The following is a 23,926-nucleotide window of genomic DNA, read 5'->3' as shown; positions in this document are numbered from 1 at the left end:
CTTTTTTGGCTTATAGACCATGAAACAACCTCCAGAAATAGTGATTTCACCTTATTGGGCAAACTGGAAGATATGGAAACACCATTAGAGACACCCATTCCTGAAAATGAAGAGCAAGTAGACTGCTTCCTTATAAAGGGCTTCTCTCCCCTTGATTCTCCTTTACAACTTAGCTAAAGGAAAGTACGTGAGACTCTAAGATGATTATGTACATTTAAAGGGTGATACAAGTATTAAAGCCTTCCAGCATTTTTAATGCACCTGTGCTTTTATTGAGACAAGCATTATTTAGGTTATTGGGCAGAGCTCTGTGCTACTGCAAAGCAATAGAATATTAATGGGTATTATAGATAATTCTATACCTTTCCCTCTCCCCCAGGGAAAGAGCAGGCAGATCTTTACCCAGGCTCTGGAGAAATGACACAGTAGTGAGGGTTGGAGGCACTGCTCAGGCTGAAGTCAAACCTATCTTTGAGTCAGTGGCTGCATGAACCCCCATGCTCAGCAATCCCCTTGAACTACATTTTCCAAACATTCTCAGATACAAACCCTAAATTCAGGATGTCTCTAGTCAGTGGTAAACTCAACAAAAACCTACATCAGGAGAAGGATCATTTTAGGGTTTCTGTTTATTCAATGGCACCCCTAAAAAGTGAAGTTGAAAAGAAGAACACTCCTAAAGAACTGAAGCTGAGGTGGGTGGAAGGACTCTCTGGAAAGGCCTTTCTGTCATCCAGAGGGAATCTAAAACAAGAACTCTGTCCCAGTGACTAAAGGAAGTGTCCAAAGTTTGATGGAATGAATTGGTACCATATAAGTGTTTGAAAAGTGCCTCAGAAAATTAAGAAGCAGGATGATGCACCTTCTTGGATTATTTATAGCATTCAATCCTAAATGCTTCTTTAGGCACCTAATAAATTGATGAGGCTACACTTCCAGCTACGCAAATAGGGACAGCCTGAGGAAGCTTCCAGGAAATCCTATTACACATTATAACTTGGCTGGCTTCATTTAGCAGTGGAATTATCACATTACAGGGGCTCAGTGGCTGGCAAAGAAAAGGGCACCATGAAGGGACTCAGAAATTAAATGTTTCCAGATTAGTGATTTTCATGGATTCATTGAATTCAAAACCAAAAACACACTCAGTGCATCTGAACTTCCACCTGCTGAGTCCACTACGTGTTCACACAGGTATGCAGCATGTTTGCCTCCACCTTTAGAGCATACCTTCCAGAAAGTTGGCCCACTTTGAATTTAAAACTTGAAAGAATGACCAGGGAGCAGCAGCAGTTTATTTCAGGAATTACTCACTATGCTACTGCATCAAAACCACCAATTAAAATACTTTCTCTGCAATGCAAGAATCTCAACACTGATGTAAAGGCTTTCAGGTTGTGCCACACAGAAATTTTCTTTAGAAGTAGAATATTAAAATTTCAAAGCCTCATTAGTTAGATACAAACACCTCAGAGCTCCAGAAAAGTTAGAGTAGATGTATAGGGTATACACTGATGTGTTTGTTGTAAATGCTGTTGTAAAATAAATGGATACCTGGATTTTCTTGTTGGCTCCAGGTCTTTGAGGAGTTGTCACACATCAGTTGACACAAGACAGTCTTTGCTGAACATGAGGGTTGGGGACATGGGTTTTTCCTGCACTGGCCCAATGCTTTGATTCATTTGACATCTATCAATTTAAACAGTCCCAGCAGAGTGCCTGAAGTAAACACCTCTTATATACTGAATTAGGAGACTGGATCTCAAATTGTGCTAATTTTGAGGGAACATGAACTCTCTTAATATGGCTTAAACTTTTCAAATGCTTGTTCTCCAGTAATTTTTTTTCTCTTACTTCTATTACAGCAGGGCCTGGCTGAGACCAAACCCCAGTGTGAAGGGGACCACACAAAACACAGCAGGAAAAAATTCACGTCCCACAGATCTTACATTTTTCTGAAGCTTTGTGACTTTTTTAGAGTTGAGTGACACTTGAACAAAGAATGTTTGAAATATGCCGTTCATTTTTATGTCTTTGGCTGAAATAATTTCTTTGAAGACTTGGGTGTTGGTTGAATGTTATGGTGGTTGGAAACCAGCCAGTGCACCCTGAAATACAGACACAGCTGACAATAAAACCACAGCAAAACCACAATCCCTGAAATCACTCTATCTGATTTTCTTGCTTGAATGGTTTTGGAAAACAGCCTTCTGCTTTGGAGCCAACTTATTAACCTGCTCAAAGTAAATAAACAGAGGTCTCAGAGATAGGTTGCATTAACCCTTTTTGTACAGCTCTATTAAATAAGGTACTGGAGGAAGGGCTGCCTCTGTCTGTGTACACACACAGACACGCCCAAGCCTCTGTCCTTACTGTGACACAAACAGCAGAACTTTCCATTTCTGGTTGTTGTTAGATCACAGGTCAAGTCATGTAAAGAGCTTTCAGTGTGTGCTCAGAAGCCTTTTCTATACAGATGAGGTTTTCAGCAATTGATCCGCACACTGTTAAAATCAGTTGCATATTGACTCCATGCCTGGAGCTTAATTGCTCCCATCACTGTTTTCTGGTGAATGCTTTCTGCAAGTTACATAGGAATTGTCAAGTAATTGTCTCCAAAGCATTTGTATATGCAAAGAACATTGATATGGAGACTGTTGTCCTCCTAGATTTACAAACTACTGCAGAAAAAAGGCATTCTATAGTATTCTTCACTGCATTCCAATGCTGGTGTGACACCTTAACATAGGAGAAATACCTTCATGTGCTTCAAATGGAAATCTTCACAATTTTCATTTTGTTTTCATTTTACAATTACCTGCAAACACTTCCAGACCTGACACAGTAAGGAAGTAAGAGGGAACATTTCTGCTCAGCTTCAAATCCATCTTAGCAAAGCTTAGACTGCCAGACACTGTGCTGTCATGTTAGTGGTGAGGCGGAGAAGGGATGTTTCTTAGTTCAGCCTAAGCATTTACTTCCATCCTTTGGACCTTTCTGGAAAAGGCAAATCTGGGTGCAGGCTGGAAGGGAACTATCAAGAAGTCAGATTCATGTATGGAACATTGCAGCTTGATATACAATCTGTAGCTTTGCTCAGACGAGTAAATTCTCCTGATTGCTCCCTCAGGTGCCCACCTCCTTCTAACTCTCCAAGTTGAATGCTGGTGCTAAATGTTGAATTCTCTGTTCTAATTCTTGCAGCCCATGGGTCTAGAAGGTCTTTGCTTCAATATCTGTGTATGTGCAAAATATCCAGTCCCAGAAGTCACAGAGTGGAGGTTCAAAAAGAACAAGAATAAATGAGAATGATCATTCAGAAGACTTAAATACAGAGGGGCAGATGAAGAGACACTTGTGAGACACACTGCTGTCCTTTTCCTTGTCTGGCAGGAGATAATTTGCTCCTGGCTTGTCTTAGGAACAACCATTGGCACTATGCTGGGTAGCAGCCCTGGCACTGCAATGTGGTCAGAGCCCCTCAGTGGGAATACACAGCTTGGCAGAAATTATTCTTAGCAAAGAATTCTGAGTGCTTGGGTTTGGGCATGTGAAATGCACTGCCCCTCTTACAGGGCCCTGTAAATAAATCCAAATAACTGTTGGATTTCCTATGATCATTTGGAAAATACCTCAGCAGATCTAAGCTGTAAAATAAAATACCATCAGTCAAGCAGCTCTGCTCCTAGCCAGAGCTCCTGCTGTTAATCAAAAGGCTTCTGTTAGAGGCAGGTATTGGAGTCTGTCCCTAGGAAAAGCAGAAATCAAACACAGGCATGTCCCACACATATCAGTGTAGCACACAGCACACTAATTCCCAAGAGGCAATGGATATTCATCTTCCACTTCATGTCAGTCTTTTAATGTCTGACTACTGGAGGAGAAGGGAAAAAATATGGGCCCTAATGCACAAGCCTCTGAGGACATGGTGATTTCTACTGATTGCAATGCTTGGCAGGTTGAGTCTGAGAGGGCAGATTAAATATGCATTTGAAGACAAATAGAACCAGATCTTCAGAGTAAGATGAGGGAATTGACTTTTAACTTACCAGTTCCAGCAAGCTTCAAGAGTGAAATTAGGCAAAACAGATGCCCCCTCACCAACAGTTCCTCCAAAGTCCAAATCACAAGCAGTATGTAACTGAAGATAAGGTTAAAAAATAGTCCTAGACCAAAAAATGGATTGGGAGCTTCTCTGCTGGTGGTCATTGGACTGTGGCAGTCTGATGAGGGAACACAAATATTTGACAGTTTGGCAAGGGGAGGTGTAAATCCATTTCACCACAGTGGCACAGATTTTCTAGGTGACTGCATCTAATTCTTGCTATCCCTGAGCTTTAGCCCCTCAGTGAAAATGAAGTGTAATTATTCTTTTGATCTCTTCTTTCCTTGACAGGTCTTTCTTTTGGCTATGACTGTAAATCTCCTTTGTGCATGTAGCACTGTCTTTAAATGCTAATGGAATAGTACAGCCAATGTAAAGTAAAGGTGAGAGTCAAAGCTTAGATAATTCAGAGGAAATGCTCCCACTGATGCTGGCTGGCTGTCAGGCCCAAACACGGTTATTAATGGATACAAAAATGTTTTGTACTGAGTTTTTCTTCTCTTCCTCTTCAGAGTGGCTGCAAAACAACAAGAACTTTTCTGCAAGTTGCAAAGGATCTAACCCATCCCTGATAATCCCATGCCTTTCAAAACTGCCTACAAATAAAAGCCAGATCCAAAACTCTGTTCCTGCCAACCAGGCCCCATCAGTGACAGTGAAATGGCTTTCTAGTGGCGTGACCTGCAGGGATGTCTGATAAGCATGTGGTCTTTCTCCTGCCAGTTTGTTTTTAATCAGATCTGAACAATGGAAGCTGACAATGAAATCCCAGAGTCTCACCCAGAAAGTTCCTCAGTTTTTGGCTGGTCTTTCTGTTTGTCTGTTGTTCTCAGTGTAGTCTGCAATCTGCTTCCAGAGAGCTACACTGGCCACCAGGAAGCTGCAGATGCCTCTCATCTGAACGTACCTCTCTGTGCTGTTTCCTCTGAGGAGATCATTGCAGAAATGAGGTGTCTGCAGTGCTCCACAAACCACAGGCCAGGAGGAGGCAAGGGAGACCAGGCATGGTTTCAGTTAGAGGTCAAGGAGGAGCATCCCCTACCCTTACACAGCCAAGTCTCTCACCCTTGCTGTCAGTATGCAAGAGCTAATGCTGCTCAAGCCTTAGCTCACAGATTTTTCTAAGAAAATGCAATTTTCCTAAGGCATTTGAGTTCTTGAATTGCTCTCAAACTTTCTCATTTCTGTCAACACATCCAATGCTCACACCACCTTTAGCAAAATCCAGTTCTTAAGGTTAATGGCAGCTGGGAAGACCAGAGGCACAGCCCTTCCTGTGTGTCTGCAGTCACTGTGTCCCTCCATGATCCCTGCTCAGGCAGGGTCATCCCAGAGCACCTGCCATGGGATCATGTCCAGAGGGGTCTGGATCATCCCCAGGGAGGGAAACTCTGCACCAGCTCTGGGCAATCTGTTCCAGTGAGCCAGCACTGCACAGCAAGAAAGTTCTTCCTCATGTTCAGGTGGAACTCCCTTAACATTTTCTTCCCATTGCATCTTGTCCTATTGCCTGGCACCACCGAGAAGAGCCTGGTTCCATCCCTTTGGCACCCCCCTTCAGATGTTTACACACAATAATGAGGTTCCTTCTCAGGGGTCTCTCCTTGAGTCTGAATAGGCCCAACTTCTTCAACCTTTCCCTGTAAGAGAAAGGCTCCAGGTGATGCCTTGTTGGGACTACCTAAAAACAGAGGCCAGACAAAATCAAGGGAATAAAAAGCACTTAAATTTATTGAAGGGCTTCCAGGTACATTTAAGGCAGACAAAGCTCTCCCAGGGGCTGCACCCAAAAATGGACAATGGGTCACGAGTTTTCACACTTTCACAAGTTTGGTTCATTTGCATATTGGGGGTTCATCTTCCAATTACAGCTTCAGGTAATGAAGTCATTTACCCCAAGTTTGCTTCCCCCAACTCACCTTTGTTTCCATCACTCGGGGCCTGAGGTAGTGAGGTGTCCTTGATTCCCAGGCCTGGAGAGGAATTGTTGTGTCTGACCAAAATGGGAAAGCAGCAGCTCACAGTGTGTGTGGAGTTTAGAGTTCTACACTAAAGAATTGCAGGATTACAAATACATGAAAAATATAAAAGCTAAAATCCTAAGGCATCACAGTGCCCAGACTATTGGCACATGCTGCAGTCTGTGGTGGTGGGGTCTGAGCACTGGCCAGGTCAGCTGGAGCAGAGCCTGCAAGCACCCTACCCATTCCCCATGCATTATACACCTGCTGTGCTTGGCAATTCTGCCTTTTGTTTTTCTACATAGATACATTATGTTTTGCAGATTTGAGGAACAAAACCCAAAGCAATTTAAAAAATCCATGCCCTTCACTTCAGCTCCTCCCATGTAAGACAATCCTCCTGCCAGGTGACCTGTCTGTGGTTCTCAGGAGGGAAAGCTGTGCTCTGCATCCTGTCCAGGACCTCCCTACAACCCCACAAGAGCCCCTTCAGCTGGGGACACTCCTCTCATGTGAGAGCACAACACAAACTGATCCCACAGGGTCATCTCTGCAGGTAAAATCTGCCAAGGAATCTTAATCATGGTTGCAGGTGAATTTCCCATAGAAATGGCAGGAACTGAAAGCCAAGAGTTTTTTTCCACTGGAGACATGGAAGTGTGTTAAGGCAGTCTGCAGAAAGGTTTTTTCCAAGTCTATGATTTACCTTTCTGCTCAGGACTATTATACCCATGGCTAAGACAATACAACCTTCTGGAAAAACAGAAATATGTTCTTTTCCATCTCCCTTTCATCGGGGAAACTTTATAGGCTATGTAAGAACTATTGCAACCTGGCTTAGTTTCCCAAACAGTTAGTCAAGCTTGCCTTATTTCTGGGCCTATCTTCTGCTCTGCTATTCTCACCTAATGGATAACTACTTTCAAACTGCCCATAACCTTCATATTTAAGCTTTGAAACACTAATAAATAATAACCATATAACCCATTTGGACTCCTAGCTCTTTGAATTCCTTATTCAGGTGTTCTCCAGAAGCAGGTCTCCTGATCCTTCTGCTGCAGGCAGGGCTCTTTGGTCAAATAATAGTTTATTTGATTTTACTGCTTTTCATTTCACTAACTTGTAAGCAATGCTGATTCTGAAAAAAAAAATAGCTTGATTGAGCATGTATTAGTTGTAGTAATATTAATAGCATTAATTATAATAATAATAATGCTGGGATGTATTTTGTTTGAAATTATTTTTCTTAATGCAAATGCATATTCTGCTTGGTTTAGAGTCTAATTATATTTTATGACTCAAAGTAAGAAATTTGAAATTTAAATTTCAGCTAAAGACCCTCAAATGGCTGTGAGAATTCAAATGCTCAGTGTTGGTGGCAATCAAAATTTAGCATGTATTGAAGAGATGTATTATGTCAGCTGCATTATGACAAAGAATTAGAAGTCACATATGGCTCCATTTTTCCAAATAAATTTCTCCAAATAGCAATTTCTTAGGTGTTTAGAAATTTAATTTGCCAGTTCAATTTTTACTGGTATTTTGTAACTACGATGGGGAAGCTGAACTCCAGCCTTGGTTGCTTTGATTCAAGACAAGAATGGGAGTAAAAAACCACAGGGTTTGGTAAGTCTTTAACATTCCAAACATTTTTTTCAAAATTCTTAGTGAGAGATGAATCTTGCATCATGCTTTGGAAGTTACCAGACTGACAGTGCAATTATGAACAGGCTGAACATTTGAATAAAAGCCTTCACTTTCATACTTCACTGCCAAATGACTTGAAAAGAAATCCCCAGTTGTAACAATATTCACCTAAATATTCTGGTTCTTTTGCTCAGGGTATTAACACTCAGGCCTTCAGCTCCCCAGCACAGCTAATTAGAAACTTTCTGATCAATGTTTCCTCAGCAAATGAGGAGCCCAACATGTTTAATTCAAAAGATCTCAGAATGATAAGCCTAAGAGATGTTTGCATGTGTTTTCAGCATATGTTTCACCTTCTGGTAGTCTGAAGATCTGATCTTTCCTGCACCTCAGATGGGATTTGTGTGGCTCTTCCTGTGGCTGGGCTCACAGCCCTGGCTGCCTTTCCACGGTGGGCACAGTACAGGACATGGTCCCAGACAGCTGCAAAACACTCCTGATGCTCTGTGCCCATGGAGATAATTCGTTCAGGAAACACCTGACAGCTGTCTGATGAAGTTTAAAATGATTTTAAAGCTAATATGAAAACGAAAGTTTTATATGAACCCAGAGAGCCAATGCTTTGAACTTGTACCAAAAAGGCAGCTGTCCCCTAGTGACTGTTCACCCAGGGTAGGATCTGCTGCATTCCCAAACCCTCGAGAGGAATATTTGTCATTCCAGAAGAAAACTGCTCCCTCCCCCGGTGTAAAGGTTGTCTTGCCTTCCACCACCAATCCAATACCTCCACTTCTGAAAATACTTTTTCAGCAATGAAAGGTGATGGTTTTAGCCTCACAGAAAGGACTCCCACATAAACAGAATTTGACCTACACAAATCTAATTTACTGGTGGTTTCTGAAACTTGTTCTGTTCACAGATAGATGATCTCTTTTTATCCCTCCTGTTCTGCCTACGCCACTTTTCTGGTCCTTCAGAGATACATGAAAGCAAAGGTACACTACAGCCTTGAAGTACATGGTCACAGGCTTTCTATGGAATTTCTAGTTTTAGAACTGCTGTTGTGCTCAAGAACAGATAATAGATGGGTAAGAGGAAGTTGAGGAGCTTGTTGACAGATTAAGTCAAATTGTAATTATGATGAATATTATTTCTGTACTATCTAGTCAAAAAGTTTAACTATCTAGTTAAAAAGATCGACTGAAGCAAACGAATTAATTATATTTTTTTTTTCTTATTACTTACAGTTGTTATAATAGTGGTATTCCCTCCTAGGCTGCCAGAACGAGCCTAGTTCAAGTTCTGATAGGAAATTCCATCAATCAAGGAAAATATTACATGTCCATAAGAGATGTAATATTCATATTGATACCTCTATTTACGAGGGTGGCTATCTCATAGATTTTGCGTTAGAAATGGAAGCACAGTTGGGATGCTGGCGCCAGTGAACCGGTGGCACAGGGCAGTGCCCGCGGGCGCCGTGCGGGCAGCACCGACCCCCGGAGAGCTCAGAGCTGCCGAGCCAGCGCCTCCCGCCCGCCTTGGGTAACAGGGCACGGCCCGCCGGCCCCTCCCGGCCCCAACACCTGCGTGACCGCCGGGACAAACCGCCCGCTCCTCCCTGGTGCGGTTCCGTGGCGTGAGACCAGAAACTGTCGAAGAAAAGAAGAAGCCTGATTGCCTTAAGTGCCGTGAGGCCGACACTGTGCCAGGCGCTGGCCCGGGCAGGAGGTGGTGGATTTAGAGCGCCGGGAAAGCGCCTGTCGCGGCGGGGACGGGCATTAACGGGAACGGGGTCACCGGCCCGCCGCCCGCCGTGCCCCGCGGAGCCGAATCACTGCCGGGCTTAGCAGGCTCCCCCCGCCCGCCGTGCCCGGCGGAGCCTTTGCCGGGCCGGGCTGGTCGCGCTCCCAGCCCCGTTTGCCCAGCGGAGCCTTTGCCGGGCCGGGCCGGGCGCGCTCCCCGCGGGCCCCCGGCGGCGGCGGCAGCTCCCGTGAGCGGCTCCGGGCCGCGCGGCGCGGGTGACGTCAGGACGGGGCTGGGCTGCCCGCGGGCGGAGCGGGGCCGGCGGCGGCCGCGGGGAGAGGCAGGTACGGCCGGGGGTAGGGGCGGGGTAGGGCCGGCGGGGAAGGGGCCGAAGGGGGCCCGGCTCCGGGGGGCGGCCCACCAAGGTCAGCGGGGCGCGGACCTGGCCGGGGCGGGGGCGGTGCCGGGGCCCGGCTGTCGGCGGCGGGGAGGGCGAGAGGCGGCTCTGGGGCAGCTCGGGCCAGGCCAGGCCAGGCCAGGCCGCCGCTGGCGGGGACGGAGCGGAGCCTCAGCCGTGCCCGGGGCGGGCAGAGCGCGGCGGGCCCGGGGCCGCGGTGGGGCTGCCCCGGTGGGAGCGAGCACCGCCCCGCCAGCACCGGCCACGGGCAGGGCTGCACGGAACCGCGGCCCCGGCAGCGCCCGGCGCTGCTCGGAGAGCACAGCCAGGGAAGGGCCTGCGCAGCTGGGCCGGAGCCAGCGAGCTCCAGAAATAGAAAACTTGCGCTGTTCACAGCGGGAGGGGGCGGGCGGGGTTACGTTTGAACGCGCCGCTTCCTGAACTCTCCCGAAGTGCCGAGAGTAAAGTCACTGTGGGGTGTCTGCGGGCGCTGCTGCTCGCCGCGGGCTCGGCTCCGCAGCTGGGACTGCTGTCCCAACCCTCCCCATCTACACGGACCGCAGGGTCGGGTCCTCTCTTCGCTCAGCTGCAGTAATCAGAATTGCTCTAGTGATTACAAGCTGCAGGGAGAAACACCTGATTGGTTTGAAAGTGTGTTTTTCCAAGAAAGGGACTGGAAGAGACTGTTGGATATTCCACATTATATTCCATGCAGAAAACTGCTGTTCCGGGGGGCAGAAAGGAATAGTCCCACTCCATTGCTAGATCTTCTGGAAACTCCAATTCAGAGGGCTGCTGTTTTTAGATTTCAGTCACCAAAACACTTTTATTCATATTCGTTATAAATTAATTTATCTTTGGTAAAGTCCCATTTTTTCATGTTAGTGGCACCGGGCTAGTTTAACAAGCAAATACTATTCAGATGCAGCTGATCTTGCTAGGCCACCTTCTAGCTCCGCAAATACGCTTTTAAACATCATGTGGGTGGACTGTGAATACTGAAGGACTTCAAATGAGCCCTTGTGCTTAAAAAGGACAGGGAAGAATATCTAATTGTTTTTGCACCTCCTACTCCAAGTGCTGACAAATCGTTCTGCGTGATTCCTTGCTCTCTCTCCAGAGGTGAGGTTTTGGGCACTTAAACTCTGAGTTGGGTGAGGGTAGTTGTTGCCCCTGAGGTTACAATGTAAGGTGCTGTACAGCTGCTGGAGCCCCGATTGCTCTTGTAGCTTTAGACACCTCTGAGACATTCTGAATATGAGACTTTGTGAGTTGTTCGGTAATCACAGGCAGAACTCAATTTGTCAAGAGAGAGGTTTTCTTCTTTGGTTCTTCCCCTTTTTGTGTCTGAATTAAATCTAATTATGCAATTGTGTAACAGTAGGTTAAAAGGTAGCAACAACATTCCATGGCCTAGTCTACTTGCAGCAGAACTGAAGTTTGTGCAAATTCTTTTTTGGCTTACAGACTGTGAAACAACCTCCAGAAATAGTGATTTCAGTTTATTGGGCAGACTGGAAGACATGGAAACACCATTAGAGACACCCATTCCTGTGAAAATGAAGAGCAAGTAGACTGTTTCCTTGTGAAGGAGAATCAAGGGAACAGCAGCCTGTACTGGGGTGGTGGCAGAATGAGGCTCAGGTCCTTTGTACTGCTTTGTTACTTGGGAAGAATTAATTGTCCCCTGTTTCTGGAGCTCTGTCTGTACATGGGTGTCAAGAGCATTCTCAGAGCCCAAAGCAGGACCAGGTGACCATGATTAAAGCAGGACAGGAGTCTGACACTCACTTTCAGTCAGACACTGACTTTCTGCTCTCAGCAGAGTCTTTCTTTTCCCAGCAGGCTGGTACAAACGTCAAGAATAAGAGGTTTATCCTGGAGTTCAGACTTTACCTGCAGGTGGTTCTCACCATCATATCCAAGCCTGTGCAGGATGTGGCATTCCTTAAATATGAAATCCTGAGGGTTATAATCTTGAGTGTTACAGTATTTGCCCAGTACTCTGAAGAGGATACAGCTACAAGTAGTATCCATTAGATCAGGAAGCAGATGGATGCTTACTAGCTTTATATTTTACTAGAAGATTACAAAACTCTTCTTTTTCTCCCTTCTCTTCAGCTTTAAACACATTCTGCTGAGATTTGTCTGGGAGGAGTTCCTCTGTCTATCAAATCTGCTCTGCCACCTTTCACCCCCTCATGTCCCCCTTTATGCTGCTACTGGTAGAATGTTATTTGTTGGGTTTCAGAATCTGTCTCTCACATTGGCCTACAGGCCCCACAAATAATTTCTAAAAAGCAACCCTCTCAGGGGAAGCTTAAAATGCTTCTGTTCTTGCTTTTCTAGTTCAATTGCACCTGGATAGTTGAGTTTTTATAATCTCTTTTAAAACAATAATCAGAACACCATTACCCTATAAAATAAAACCTCATTTTCCAATATATCCCATGCTTGATCTCTTTTTTCAGCATGCTCATAAACCAGAATGCAGTGGCCGAGCACTTAATGTCACGTTTGATAACTTGAATTTAACACAGAGTGCTTGCTGTGCTATTTCAAGCTTCATTTAAAAGCTGAGGAGAACTGAAAATCTTACTTTATGGGCTTATCTTTTACTTACTTTAATTCTTCTTGGAGTGAGCTAGTGATGATTTGAAAGAAATATAAGTCATAAGAACAGCTTTCTCCTTCCTGTTTAAGATTAAACTGTTCCAGCTTTTGTTTTGATTGGACTTTGAGCCAGTGAATGAAAAACACAGAAGAGGAAGTACAGACAAAAAAAAAAAAGGAGAGGCAGGTAGAATTGAGGGTGCTTGGTAACTTGAGAGTGCAGAACACAGGAAGTACACGTAAGCAGAGAGAACAACTTTGAAGGGAACTGGTGGTGAGTCAGGAAGCAGTCATTCCAGTCTCTTCCCCATTTTCTAAGCTTTTTCTGAAAGCTTTTGTTTGCCAGTTAAACATCCAGGTGGTCCGTGACAGTCCCTCTGGGTCACAGCACTGGCACATTTGTTACATCCTACACCACCAGTTGTGCTTACTGAGTATCTTCAGCTGAGATCTGCTGTGTCTGCAACGTGAGCTGGGTACATGCAGCTCTAATAGACGGCACTGAGATGCCCCTTTCTAATATATTATTCTGAAATACTGAAAACTGCTTTTCTCCCCTCTCCCCCTCCTCTTCTGCCCCCCAGATTAAGGAACAATGGCGTTTGTGAAGAGCGGATGGCTGCTCCGGCAAAGTAAGTCATGGGTCTTTCTTCTCCTTCTCTCCCTGTTCACTGGAATCTCTTCAGAAAACATCAGAGCAGCTTAGCAATGCCCAGATTTTCTTAAAACAAGCCTCTGGTTCTGTGGGTTGTTTTTGTTGACTTTTTGTCTTTTTACTCTTAGGACACGTCACATAATGACGTGTCATGACAGCATTCCCATGTGACCTTTGGGTACTCCGGTGAGAAACAGGATATAAACATATCTGAGATGTCTGACTGGCATTCAGCTTCACATGCTGCTCTGTAATTAGTGCTGTATAAGTGGGGACTTGAAAACTTTACCTGACACCTCCACTTAGTGTCTTTCAATTAATCATGCCCTCTGCTTGTTGCTGCAGCAAGTCAGAACTCAAGTGTCAGGTCATGCACTTGAAATAAAACCAGTTTTGCTTTGAATCCTCGATAAAATATGGTACCCTCTAATTCTCTAATGTTCCCAAGTGGGGATGTTGTAATACAGGATTTTGCTTGGCACTTTGGACTGTTGTGTGGGGCAACTGTGAAGGATTTCTTGGTTTATTTTTTATTAACTTTAGTACAGAAATATTTCCCAGTCTGTGCCCTCCAAAATGCCGGTCTGATTTTTAAGGTACGATTTTACGGCGTTGGAAGAAGAACTGGTTTGATCTGTGGTCTGATGGCCGCTTAATATTCTATGATGATCAAAGTCGCCACGATCTAGAGGATAAAATCCACATGCGAATCCACTGCATCAACCTCAGAGTGGGGAATGAATGTCGAGGTAATAATGAAATATTCAGGATTTGTGTATCCAGAGATTCTTTACACCTTCAGTGCCTGCCCAGCATGCCACATACAGCACTACCACAGATGTAAACGTGTCCAAAACATGTGCAGCTCCACTGTTCTTGAATACCCCCGCCTTCCAAAAAACATCTCAACACAACCAACTCCTAAATTGCTTTGGAGATACCCAGGGTATGGTATCACCGTGTGATAGGTTAGGGTTTGATACTTCTGTTAAAACTCAGTGAGTGACAGTTTACCACGCATGCAGGAGGATGGGATGTTCCCAGCAGGACTGTGTGTCTGACACAGAGCATTCCTTCTGTAACCACAGCGCTGGCTGGTTGGAGAGGCAGGCCTGGAAAAGGGAAACCTCAGCAGATGTTTTTACTAAGGTCACTTCAAGCATTTGTTAGTGCTCCACTTGGTGCTGACATAAGGGGAGGACACAAGTGCTGGACAGTGCTATTGCTAAGTGTGGGTTGGTTGTGCTGTGGGACACTTGCATTTTGTAGGAAAGGTGTTCACAGCTGCAGACTTTCAGGACACTCTCAAGGGTAACAACAGGTTATTTTCTTCTGGGACTTGTTCTGATGCCATGAAAGGCAGCTACAACTGGCCCTAGTTTATTTTGTCCAGAGTTGCATAAACTCCCTTCTTGTACATGTGGTCATGTAATGCTGTTCATACTTCATAACTCATCTCTGTTTTTCTCACTCAGATTTCCAGCCTCCAGAGGGGAAGCAGAGAGACTGTTTACTGCAGATTGTTTGCCGCGATGGGAAGACAGTCAACCTCTGTGCAGAGAGTGCAGATGACTGCCTGTAAGACAGTCAGAGAATAATGCTTTTGCTGCTCCTCCCTCTTTTATCCCTCTTTATTGCTCTCCCTAGTTATTTTCCTCCCTTCTAACTTTCAGGGATATGTTTTAAGAAAGTTTTCAAGCAAATAAAAGCAGGTTTTCAGTGACAAAAAACCCAGTAGCTTTCCTAGAAGCTGTCTAGCTCATGCAAACTAACTGCAAGTTAAGTCACTGAAAACACTGAAGAGTGAGGAGGAGTAGAAGAATCTGATTAGTATGATTAATGCAAGGCTTACTAAACATATTTTTGAAAACTTTTGCCATTCTTCAAGAGCACATGATGTGGCATTAGTCCAAGGACATCCAGCAGCAACAGGAGGAATATTCCATTATTGTGAGCTCTCAGCTGAGCTGTGGAGAGTTAGATAAGTTCTGTGATCACAGTTTGCCAAGAAGTGTGGTCCATGGAGCATTCTCTAGCCACGGAGCAGGGGAGGAGCTGGGTGAGGTGTTCCCACCTCCTGGGAGCTGCAGTAGCAGCCAGGCCCCTGCTCTAATCAGCACAGAGGAGCTGTTCTGATGGGGTGCAGCTCTTCCTATTACCTCATCTAAGCATGACTGCATATTTCCTACCTGTTGTGTTTGCAGCAAGGACCTCCAGAATGGCATCCATTCCTCCTCTTGTTCCTCCTCGTTCTTTCTCAGCTGTGGAAAGAAAGTAATTATTTCTCAGTCTTGGTGTAACACTTTTGAGCATTCATTGGAGTGTCTCATTAGGCTTTGACACATGCAGTATCTTAAACTCTGCTCCTGCAGTACCTCTAGTTGCTAATCTTGTTTGTTTCATTGATCTGAAAGAAAAAAAATGGCATTAATTTTTATCAGTGTTCCACTAAACAATGGGGTATTTTTTGCAGGGCATGGAAAATTGCTCTCCAGGACGCCAGAACAAACACAGTGAGTGTCCTACCTAGAGTTTATTATCCTGATAGAGAAGCAGCACATCAGTGTTTTGTGTGGTCCAGCAGTTTAGTTCTGAAATCATGTTCCATCCTTCTCTGCTAGAGAAAAACAGGGTCATGAGCATGATAGGAAAGCTTTTATGGGTGGGGAGAAGAATGATTCTCTGGATCTCTTGCTGCCAAATCCAAGCAAATACATGCTGTGTGGAAAATACTAATTTTAAGGAATGATTTCTCTGCGTGGAAGTGAATATTTGGAAAGCTGGTCTGTGGGCTCTGAGGCTGTGGGCAACAAGCAAATCTTCTGCAACCAGCAGAAATGAACTTTTCACTCCCAGTGTTTGTTGCCTTCTAGGTGGGTGCAGTGCTAAAGGAAGCTTACTACACAGCAGCTGTTTGTTAGTGTAGATCCATCCCACTGTGGGATGCTTCTTGGCAGAGACATGGGGAAGAGTGAGATGCTTGGAGGGGAGTGCAGGCATGCTGAGGAGGAGTGTATTACCTCTGCATTGCCATGCTGGCTGTGGGGACAATCAGGAATCATAGAAACCTCTTTGTGAGTCTTCTGGAAACTGTATCTTTGTGAAGCCACATCTGTCGGCTTGTGGGTATTGCTAATTTGTTTCTCCTTTAGACCGCCTTCCAGAGTACTCTGCAGCACTAGCTTTCCTTGGATGACTAGGCTGAACCAACCTGAGGAGTTTCTGTTTCAGGGGAAATGCTGTGCTTTCTAGAAGCTTATCTCAGTTTCTGATGGGTCACATTAACATTGCCACTGTACATCTGTCAGATGATATAACTCAGATTTGTAGATACCCAAAGCAAACACTTGTCATGGCAAAACCACCCCAGACAGGACTGCCTCTGACTGCAGCCCTGCTACACTGCCTGTGGCTGTAATGAGAAGTGAAGGATTTGTCCTCATGCAGAGGACACAACGCTCATGGTCTGTCTGCTCTAGTTTTGGGGGCTTTGTCTCACATGTGTGTGAGATGGTGACTCATTTCAGGAGATGGGAACTGCTGTTTTCATGCCTCTGGCACTGCTGCCAGCCTTGATAGGTGGCTCAGAATGTGGCAGTGCTGACCTTGGTCAGCCAAGGCAGACCCCTGCTACTCATAGAGCAGGTAGCCCTCTACACAAGTAGATACATAAATTAACATTTCCCAAAGCTATTAAAGGTGTCCAACGAGGACTTGGACTAACTGGGTAAGTGGGTTTGAGTCTGTAGATGTGTGACACGCTTTTCAAAAATTCCAAGCATCCAGCAATGCCTCCTAACTTGACTGGAACAGGGTGATCACCTTAGCTTTGAGAACTGTATCATTTACACTGTTGGCAGGCTGGTGCATTGCTTGTACAGAGATCCCTGTGGCAGGGCAGAACACATTTACTGCTAAGGTGTGAGCAGATTTCTCAGGTGATGGAAATACCACTTCATATAGTATTTTAATAGTGTTTCAAGCAATCCTTAGAATCTTCACCATGAGTTTGGTTTGGGTGATAACCATATTATGTCCTCAAATGCCATGATTTCATCAGTCCAATAGATAATACAACATTTGCTGTTGATTTATTAAAATGTTGAATTAAAGAATGGGAGCTGGTTTTTGCCTTGGAAAAGGGAATAAGAGCATCGCTGTAGATTTTGGATATTAGGGGCAAGAATACAAGGGTAGCATAAGAAATCTTAATTGTCTTTGAGAACTAAATCTAAATGGACTCACCTTTGCCTCAGGTATTGCTTTTGGCTACTGCATTTGTTTCCTTTGCCTGCTTCTGCAGAACTTGGTGACACCACTCTAGGGTGCCAGGAAGCAGCCAGCTTAGTTGTGACAGTTTCTTTATCTGAAGACAGAAAATGAACAGGAGGGTAATTTCTAAGTCTGAGGCTCTGCAATGGTGGAAGGAGCCAGTGTGCTTGCATGTACACATATGCATGTCTGTGGCACACACACAGGGAAAAAAATTTATAGCTCCTTTCTGTGTTTGATCAGGAATTTGTATTCCTCCAGGTCAACTCTCCAGGTACTTTCTTTTTGCAGCCTTTACATGGTACTCCCTGCTTTCTTAACATGCAGTGTGGCTAAAGGTTACTTTTTCTTTGGGGTCATTAAGTTCTAATCCTTAGACTGCTCTGTCTGTCTGTAGGAACAGGTGATAACTGCTCTCTCTCCATGGTGTTTAGGGCTACTTGGGATCTGATGTGATGTATGATGAGACAGCCATTTCCTCGGCCCCTCCTCCCTACACAGCTTATGCCACACCATCCCCTGAGGTAAGAGTTGCAGTCAGGAAGCATTAACATGAAAGAGGCAGCAGGAGCCTCCTTCACGCTGCACTGTACTCTCATACCCAGTTTTCAAGCTTTTACAACAGCAGAGAGGCACTATCAAGGCACTATCAATCTATTGCTGCTCTTATTTGAGATGGTTTTCCTTTGAAAGGGATGAGGCACATTTGGTTCAGAGGTGTATAAAGGTGTGGCTGCTCCTTGGAAAATAAAACTTGGAAAATAAAGCTTCTGAGAGACAGGGCAGAATTTATTTGGCTGATCTTCAAATATATTCATTGTGCAGCTTCTAACATAAGGAGGTGTAGCTACACTTTCATGTTGTGCAAGCACTGGAAAGGTGTAAGATCAGAAGTTTTAGAAATAGGTGCAGTGACTGGAGCTGCCACTTCCACCCAAGAACCGTTTTTAAAATCTTCCACATAAGGATTTTGTTGTACCAAGATGTCACAGCAACAGAATAACTCTAGTTCTGGACACACAGTTCTTTTGCAGGGAAGGAGCAGCTTTGAGACCAAACCAGGATATGTTGGGGATTTCTGGATGTTCTTAGTGATGTGCAGTAATATGTGAGGGGATAGGTTGAAGGATTATTGCTTGTTGCACTATCTGCTCCAGCCTCTCCCTCTTGTTAAGAACGAGTTGTGATGCTGGGAGCTTCCTCTGTGCAACCTCCTTTTTTGGAGAAAAAAAAAAATTACTTCTAAAACATACAGCTCTAGAGCATTTGTCTTTAATTGACATTTGCTTGCAGTGTACCCTCTTGGAGGGTTGGTTGGAGCTTTTTGGGATTGGCTGCTGCCGTCCTGGCACTTCTGAGCTCCTCACAGAGCTGTTGTTGGCATGAGGGCAGAGAGGAGAAGCTGACAGGGCTGCTGTGCCTCTGCCTGATGATCCAGGCCCTGCCTCTGCCGTTGCCTATCCAGGAAATGAAGAGAGCAAATGCTGCTTAGGAGTGCTTATTTTTCCAAGTAGCTGTTCTGAATCCATTCCAGAGAGTAGATTGGCTATAGCAGGACAGCCTGGATATTTTAGTGAAACTTTAACTGCATTAGAAACAAAATCAAATTGACTAGTGTACTTAACTGGATCCATAGCAAAGTATCCTTGTGTAACAGATATTTTTGATTTCCCAGGTTTATGGCTATGGCTACGATCAGTACAATGGGCCGTATCCCCCGCCGGGCCCTCAGATCTTCTATGCCTCCAATGGACAAGCTTATGCTGTTCCCTATCAGTATCCATACCCAGGTAATCAGCCACATCCTCCACTTTCCCACAGAGGCTGTTTGAGTCAATCCTTCTGGATTTAGCTCTGTTAATCACCATCTTTTACCAGCCACCACTCCTCCACACGAAGAAAGAAACCTGATCTGTGACTGGAACCAAGTCCACTCACCCTTTCCAACAAAGGGAGTGCAGTGAAATTGGTATTAAGGGATGATTTCCACTGTGATCTCAGCATAGTTACATTGCTTTATACACTCCTTTTGAAGCATACAGAACTCTAACTACAGCATGTTTTTGAAGGAAAGGTACAAGAGCCAGAAGATGTGATTTTGTGATTCAGTACTCCATATTGGGCATTGATGGAGCTTTTCATACATCTGCTGCTCTTATACCTACTTTAATTATTTAAATGCAAAGGTAAATCCACTCCCACAACAAGGTTGTAGCTGGTTCCTTCGCCATGTGCTGGAATTGCTGTAAGGCAGCATTTCAGCCACAGGAAATCTTCTGTTGTTCTGTTCAGGTTTGTATGGCTTTCAATCTCAAAAACAGGAAGCAAAGAGTGAAATTGTAGAGTGTGCTTTTAATCATAGTCACCTTAATTTAGGGTTAGTTTTGCATAGAGCCCCAGTCCTACAGAACTGAGGCTTTAGAGTTGTACCAGTCATAAAAATGAGAAAACTAATTGTTTATGATCTGACTCTGCAAACAAGAATCTCTACTGAGAAATTTTCATTTCAGTTTTCAGGAAGATTTTGTTTTTCATTTGACATTTTTCAGGTTATTTCACTTGTCTTTTCCACGTTTTGTTACAAGGGAGGTGCATCAGCCTTGAAAGCTTTTAAAGTTTTCTTCATCTAAGTTACTGAAGTCCTAAGATAGAGATGATAGATATTCAAACACAGAGAAATGTGTGTTCTGTTGCTTCTGAAAAGCAGTAGCTTTTTAGAAACCCAAGAACTGTTCTTGAAAACTTCCAGCAGGCCTTGGAAAAAGCCAAACCTGTATTATAACAATGCAGCAGTAACTCTCCTGACCAGTCTGCAAGTCCAATGTGTCAAGATACTGGTTACTGGTTGGGCATAGTTACCAAAGCTCAATGTTTTCCTTCACCAGAGTCACTGCAACTAAACCTTGGGGATCAGATTCACCACAGCATCTCACTTAACCCCTGTACTTCCAGCTCCATTGCTCCTCTGCAGTGACATAATGCTTCTCAGGGGGAAGAGTCATGCATTCTTGAGAGTCAGTGAAAGCCTTTTCTAGTTGGATTTAGTTGGATCACTTAAGAATCTGATACAAAACAACATTGTGGGATTTTCAAGAATATTAAATCTTCCTGGAAGGGAAACCAGTACTGTTATGGTTGCTTTGCAGCTAGGAGCTAAATCAGAAAACATGACAGGTGAAGCTTATACAAGTCTGTTACAGAGCAAGGGTGAGTCAGTGGCTTCTTGAGTCTAAGATTAATTTCTTACTACTGGCCAATTTTCATCTGAACGGAAATGTAGCAGCTGTCACCACCCCACAGATCAGTCCAGGATGTAAAGGCTGAATTGCAGTAGGCAGTAAATGTAAATAACTGATGCACAGTTTCAGACAAATAACTGACTTGAAACCTGCCAAAGATTTTTTTCATGGGGAGGGGGTAAGGGGGAAGAACTAAACTATTTGCCTTAACTTCAAGGCTGAATAATTTTTTAGACCCATTTTTTACATTAAATCCACAAAGTGAATACAAGTAATTCATAGGTTCTTTGCAGAAGAGAGTGTTCACATTTACATTTGTGATGAGTTTTCCTCACAAATATTACATTGTTACAAGGCTAGAAGCATTGTTTTGCCCTTGGATTTAATTAATGTGGAGGCTGAATCCAAAGCAGAAATGTATTCTACCTGTGCAGCTGCCAAAATATTAGTACTCATTTGAAGGAAAAACATGAAAGAATGGTCTGTTTTGAAATTGCAGTGTATGGTATTAAGACACACATTTCTTTTGCCTCCTCCCCACAACCTCTTCTCTCCCAGGACCTTATGGGCAGCCCCCTGCAAACCACGTCATCATTCGGGAGCGTTACCGGGACAGCGATGGAGATCTTGCACTGGGGATGCTGGCTGGAGCAGCAACTGGAATGGCTCTGGGATCATTATTTTGGGTCTTCTAGATTACCCTGCCCTTATCTCTGTAGTTCCAAACCCCTTTATTGTGTGCAATAATATATTGGCAATGTTGTTTACTGTTAAACTTTGAAAAATGCAATAGTTATTTTTCACTAGTTGACATCTTAATAACTGATTCTTAACTGTCTTAATGAGAGGTCAAAGGCACCATTTAGTTAAGTGGTTGGAGATGGCAGGTGCTGCTCTTGAACTGTGGTCTGATGTTCAGAATTACAAGGATCAATATGAGCACCAGTGTCATGTAGCAGTCACCTGCTTTATGAACAGACTGTTAATGGACACACCATAGGAAAAATTATTTTTTCGGGGAGAGTGGTCTAAGATATAGTTCAAATAAGAGGTTAACAGGAGTCCTGCATTAGTATACACATACTACTGGCTTTTAAACATTCCCTGGAAAAACGTAGAGCTCAGCAGAGATTCCTTGGCATTAGACAGTCTGCCATGCTTGAGGGTTTTTTGTTTTCAGACTTGACTGCAGATGGTAGTGTGTTTTCTTAGGTGGAGCCCTCTACCTGCCTCTCACACCATCCAGGCAAAGTTGTCTCTGAGTATGTATGAGCAAACCACTGAGAAGTGGCAGCACTCCTCTATTCTTTTATTCTCCCAGAAATGTGAATGACCTGTGGCAAGGAAGAGCAGTGGTTGTTCCAGCTCCCTCTTTATCCCAGATGACTGTTCTCTGGTCAGATGGAAGAACCACATCTTTAGCTTTGCAGGTGTCTGCTGAACAGGAGGCTCAGTCACTGCCCCAGTTGTGTTGTTGGGAACCAGCCATTGTTCAGTGTCTCTGTTTGTTACTGCTGTGGCTCTGCAGAGGCTGCAGGAGGAGAAGAAACCTGAGCAGCCCCTCTGCAGGCAGGAGCAGTCAGGAGGGGAGAGACAAGCAGCACAAGTAGACCTTATGAAATCAGCTGCCCTGCCAGGGCTAGGATAGGACCCCTGCCTCTTAGCCACCAAGGTTTCCTGAACCAGGTTCCTTATTTGCAACTAATTCTGAGCACAGCTGAGCCTGGGTTTGTTGTATGCACATTTCCCCCTCACATTCAGCAGGTCTCCCGTTCCCTCCATGACTTGAGAAAAACACTCCAAGGAACCTGTCTGGCTTTGCTTGGATGGGTGGTTTCTGTACACAGTGTGCTGTGGACTGTCCCCTGGAGTGCAGCTGTTTTGTGTGTTACATGGCTTGTTCTAATCCATGCTGAGCTGTGCTTGGCAGGGAAAGAAGGCTCTGAAGAAATGCATGGGCTTTCTTGTTCAGGTAAATGAGGCAGGGTGCCTAAGTTGAGTTCTTACAGTAAGAGGACTTATTTTTATACTTCCACTTTTAGCTTCCTGTATTCGCGTACTGTTTTAATGTTAAGTCTTACTTATGCTTCCATTTAGAAGAAGGTTAATTTCCTTATGGTTCACAGGGTCTCATGTCAGGAAAGATGAAAATAGATGAGAACTTGCACCCATATAAATTTAGCTGAAGTCCCAGTCTTCTCCATTTAATCCTAAAACTCTCTTGGCTCTATCCTGCTTATTTAAGCAATAGAGGTCCTGGACAAGAGTTTGGGAGCAGCCAGGGGAAGCACTAGGCTTTCAAGAGCCTTAGGACTAACTCAACCAAGTGGAATCACTGGAAGTAAACAGACAGATGTCATTGTGGCTGCTTTACTAAGAGTGGCCTGATGCAGGGAAGGTAAACTGCTTTCTGGAGGCTGGCTCTGAGCTGTGCACCAATGTGCAAGTGTGTCCTTTCACAGTTTAACACAAGCTGCACGTGTTCTGCCAGTCAGATGTACTGAAAGGATATTCTGGAAGTGCAAAAGAGGACTAAAGTGAGAGTTTCCTATTGCTAGTCCAAACCAAAAGAAATTGCAGTACACTACTGAAGCTGTCTTAGAGACCAGGTAGCCTTGAGGTCAGAAAGGGACGGAATGTAAGGGAACAAACACACCCACCCTTTTAAAAAGCCCTTTAGGAGGTGAATTTGATTACAGGTGTCTGGTTTGTGCTTTGCAATAGTGAGTTCTGCAGAATGCCTCCATCTCCTCTTCTTCCTCTGTGATTCTTAACTTGTAAGGAGTAGGGGAGTATAAAACAATTGGGCATCATATGATTTTTTTGAATTTCATAATGATTGGGAAAGTGAAATCAGCTGGGTTTTTTGGTTTGGCTTGGGCTTTTCTCTCAGAAGAACTGTTAGTCACAGCAGGGAACGTCTTTTGTGTTTTCAGGAGATACCTCTGTCTAGATCTCTGTTTTCTTCAAGTATATGAAATAAAGATTGTTGATTGCAAAACAATTTCCTGGGTTGAAATTCAAAAGAAATTATCTTTTTAAAAGTTCAGATTGAAGTAACTCTCCATTAAGAAGATAACCTTACACTTTTCAACGGAAAAACACACCACAAATTGAAGCCAAAGATTCTAGTTTCAGCTTGAAAACAATAGGCTGCTTTTATACAGAAATCATGAAGTATTTTCTATCTCAGAAGCACAGTCATTTAGAAGCCAGAAAGCAAGTGCAAAAACTGCTAGAGCAGGAAATCAAGAGCACAGTTCTCTCCCTGCAGGGGCTTGTAACCTCTGA

At 44.2% G+C, this 23,926-nt stretch overlaps 1 protein-coding gene across 4 annotated transcripts; it reads left to right on the top strand.

The window, feature by feature from the left end:
• The first annotated feature begins 9,739 nt into the window (after positions 1-9,739).
• On the top strand, positions 9,740-23,639 carry PLEKHB2 (pleckstrin homology domain containing B2). Of its 4 annotated transcripts, none has more exons than XM_083868993.1 (8): positions 9,740-9,803; positions 13,054-13,101; positions 13,721-13,873; positions 14,600-14,702; positions 15,598-15,637; positions 17,831-17,920; positions 19,096-19,186; positions 21,194-23,639. In XM_083868993.1, the coding sequence occupies exons 2-8, from the start codon at positions 13,065-13,067 to the stop codon at positions 21,328-21,330; spliced, it is 651 nt and encodes a 216-aa protein (XP_083725119.1). In that variant the 5' UTR covers positions 9,740-9,803; positions 13,054-13,064; the 3' UTR covers positions 21,331-23,639. The 4 variants fall into 4 exon arrangements, with proteins under 4 accessions (XP_083725119.1, XP_083725116.1, XP_083725117.1 ...); XM_083868990.1 differs by having other exon boundaries at positions 19,072-19,186; XM_083868991.1 differs by lacking the exon at positions 9,740-9,803 and adding an exon at positions 9,812-9,884 and having other exon boundaries at positions 19,072-19,186.
• The last annotated feature ends 287 nt before the right edge of the window (positions 23,640-23,926 follow it).

The sequence above is a fragment of the Zosterops lateralis genome, assembly GCF_965231275.1.
Source record: "Zosterops lateralis genome assembly, chromosome: 10".
Classification (NCBI taxonomy): Eukaryota; Metazoa; Chordata; class Aves; order Passeriformes; family Zosteropidae; genus Zosterops; species Zosterops lateralis.
Note: the sequence above shows the minus strand (reverse complement) of the source record. Positions and strands in the feature narration are given on the sequence as shown.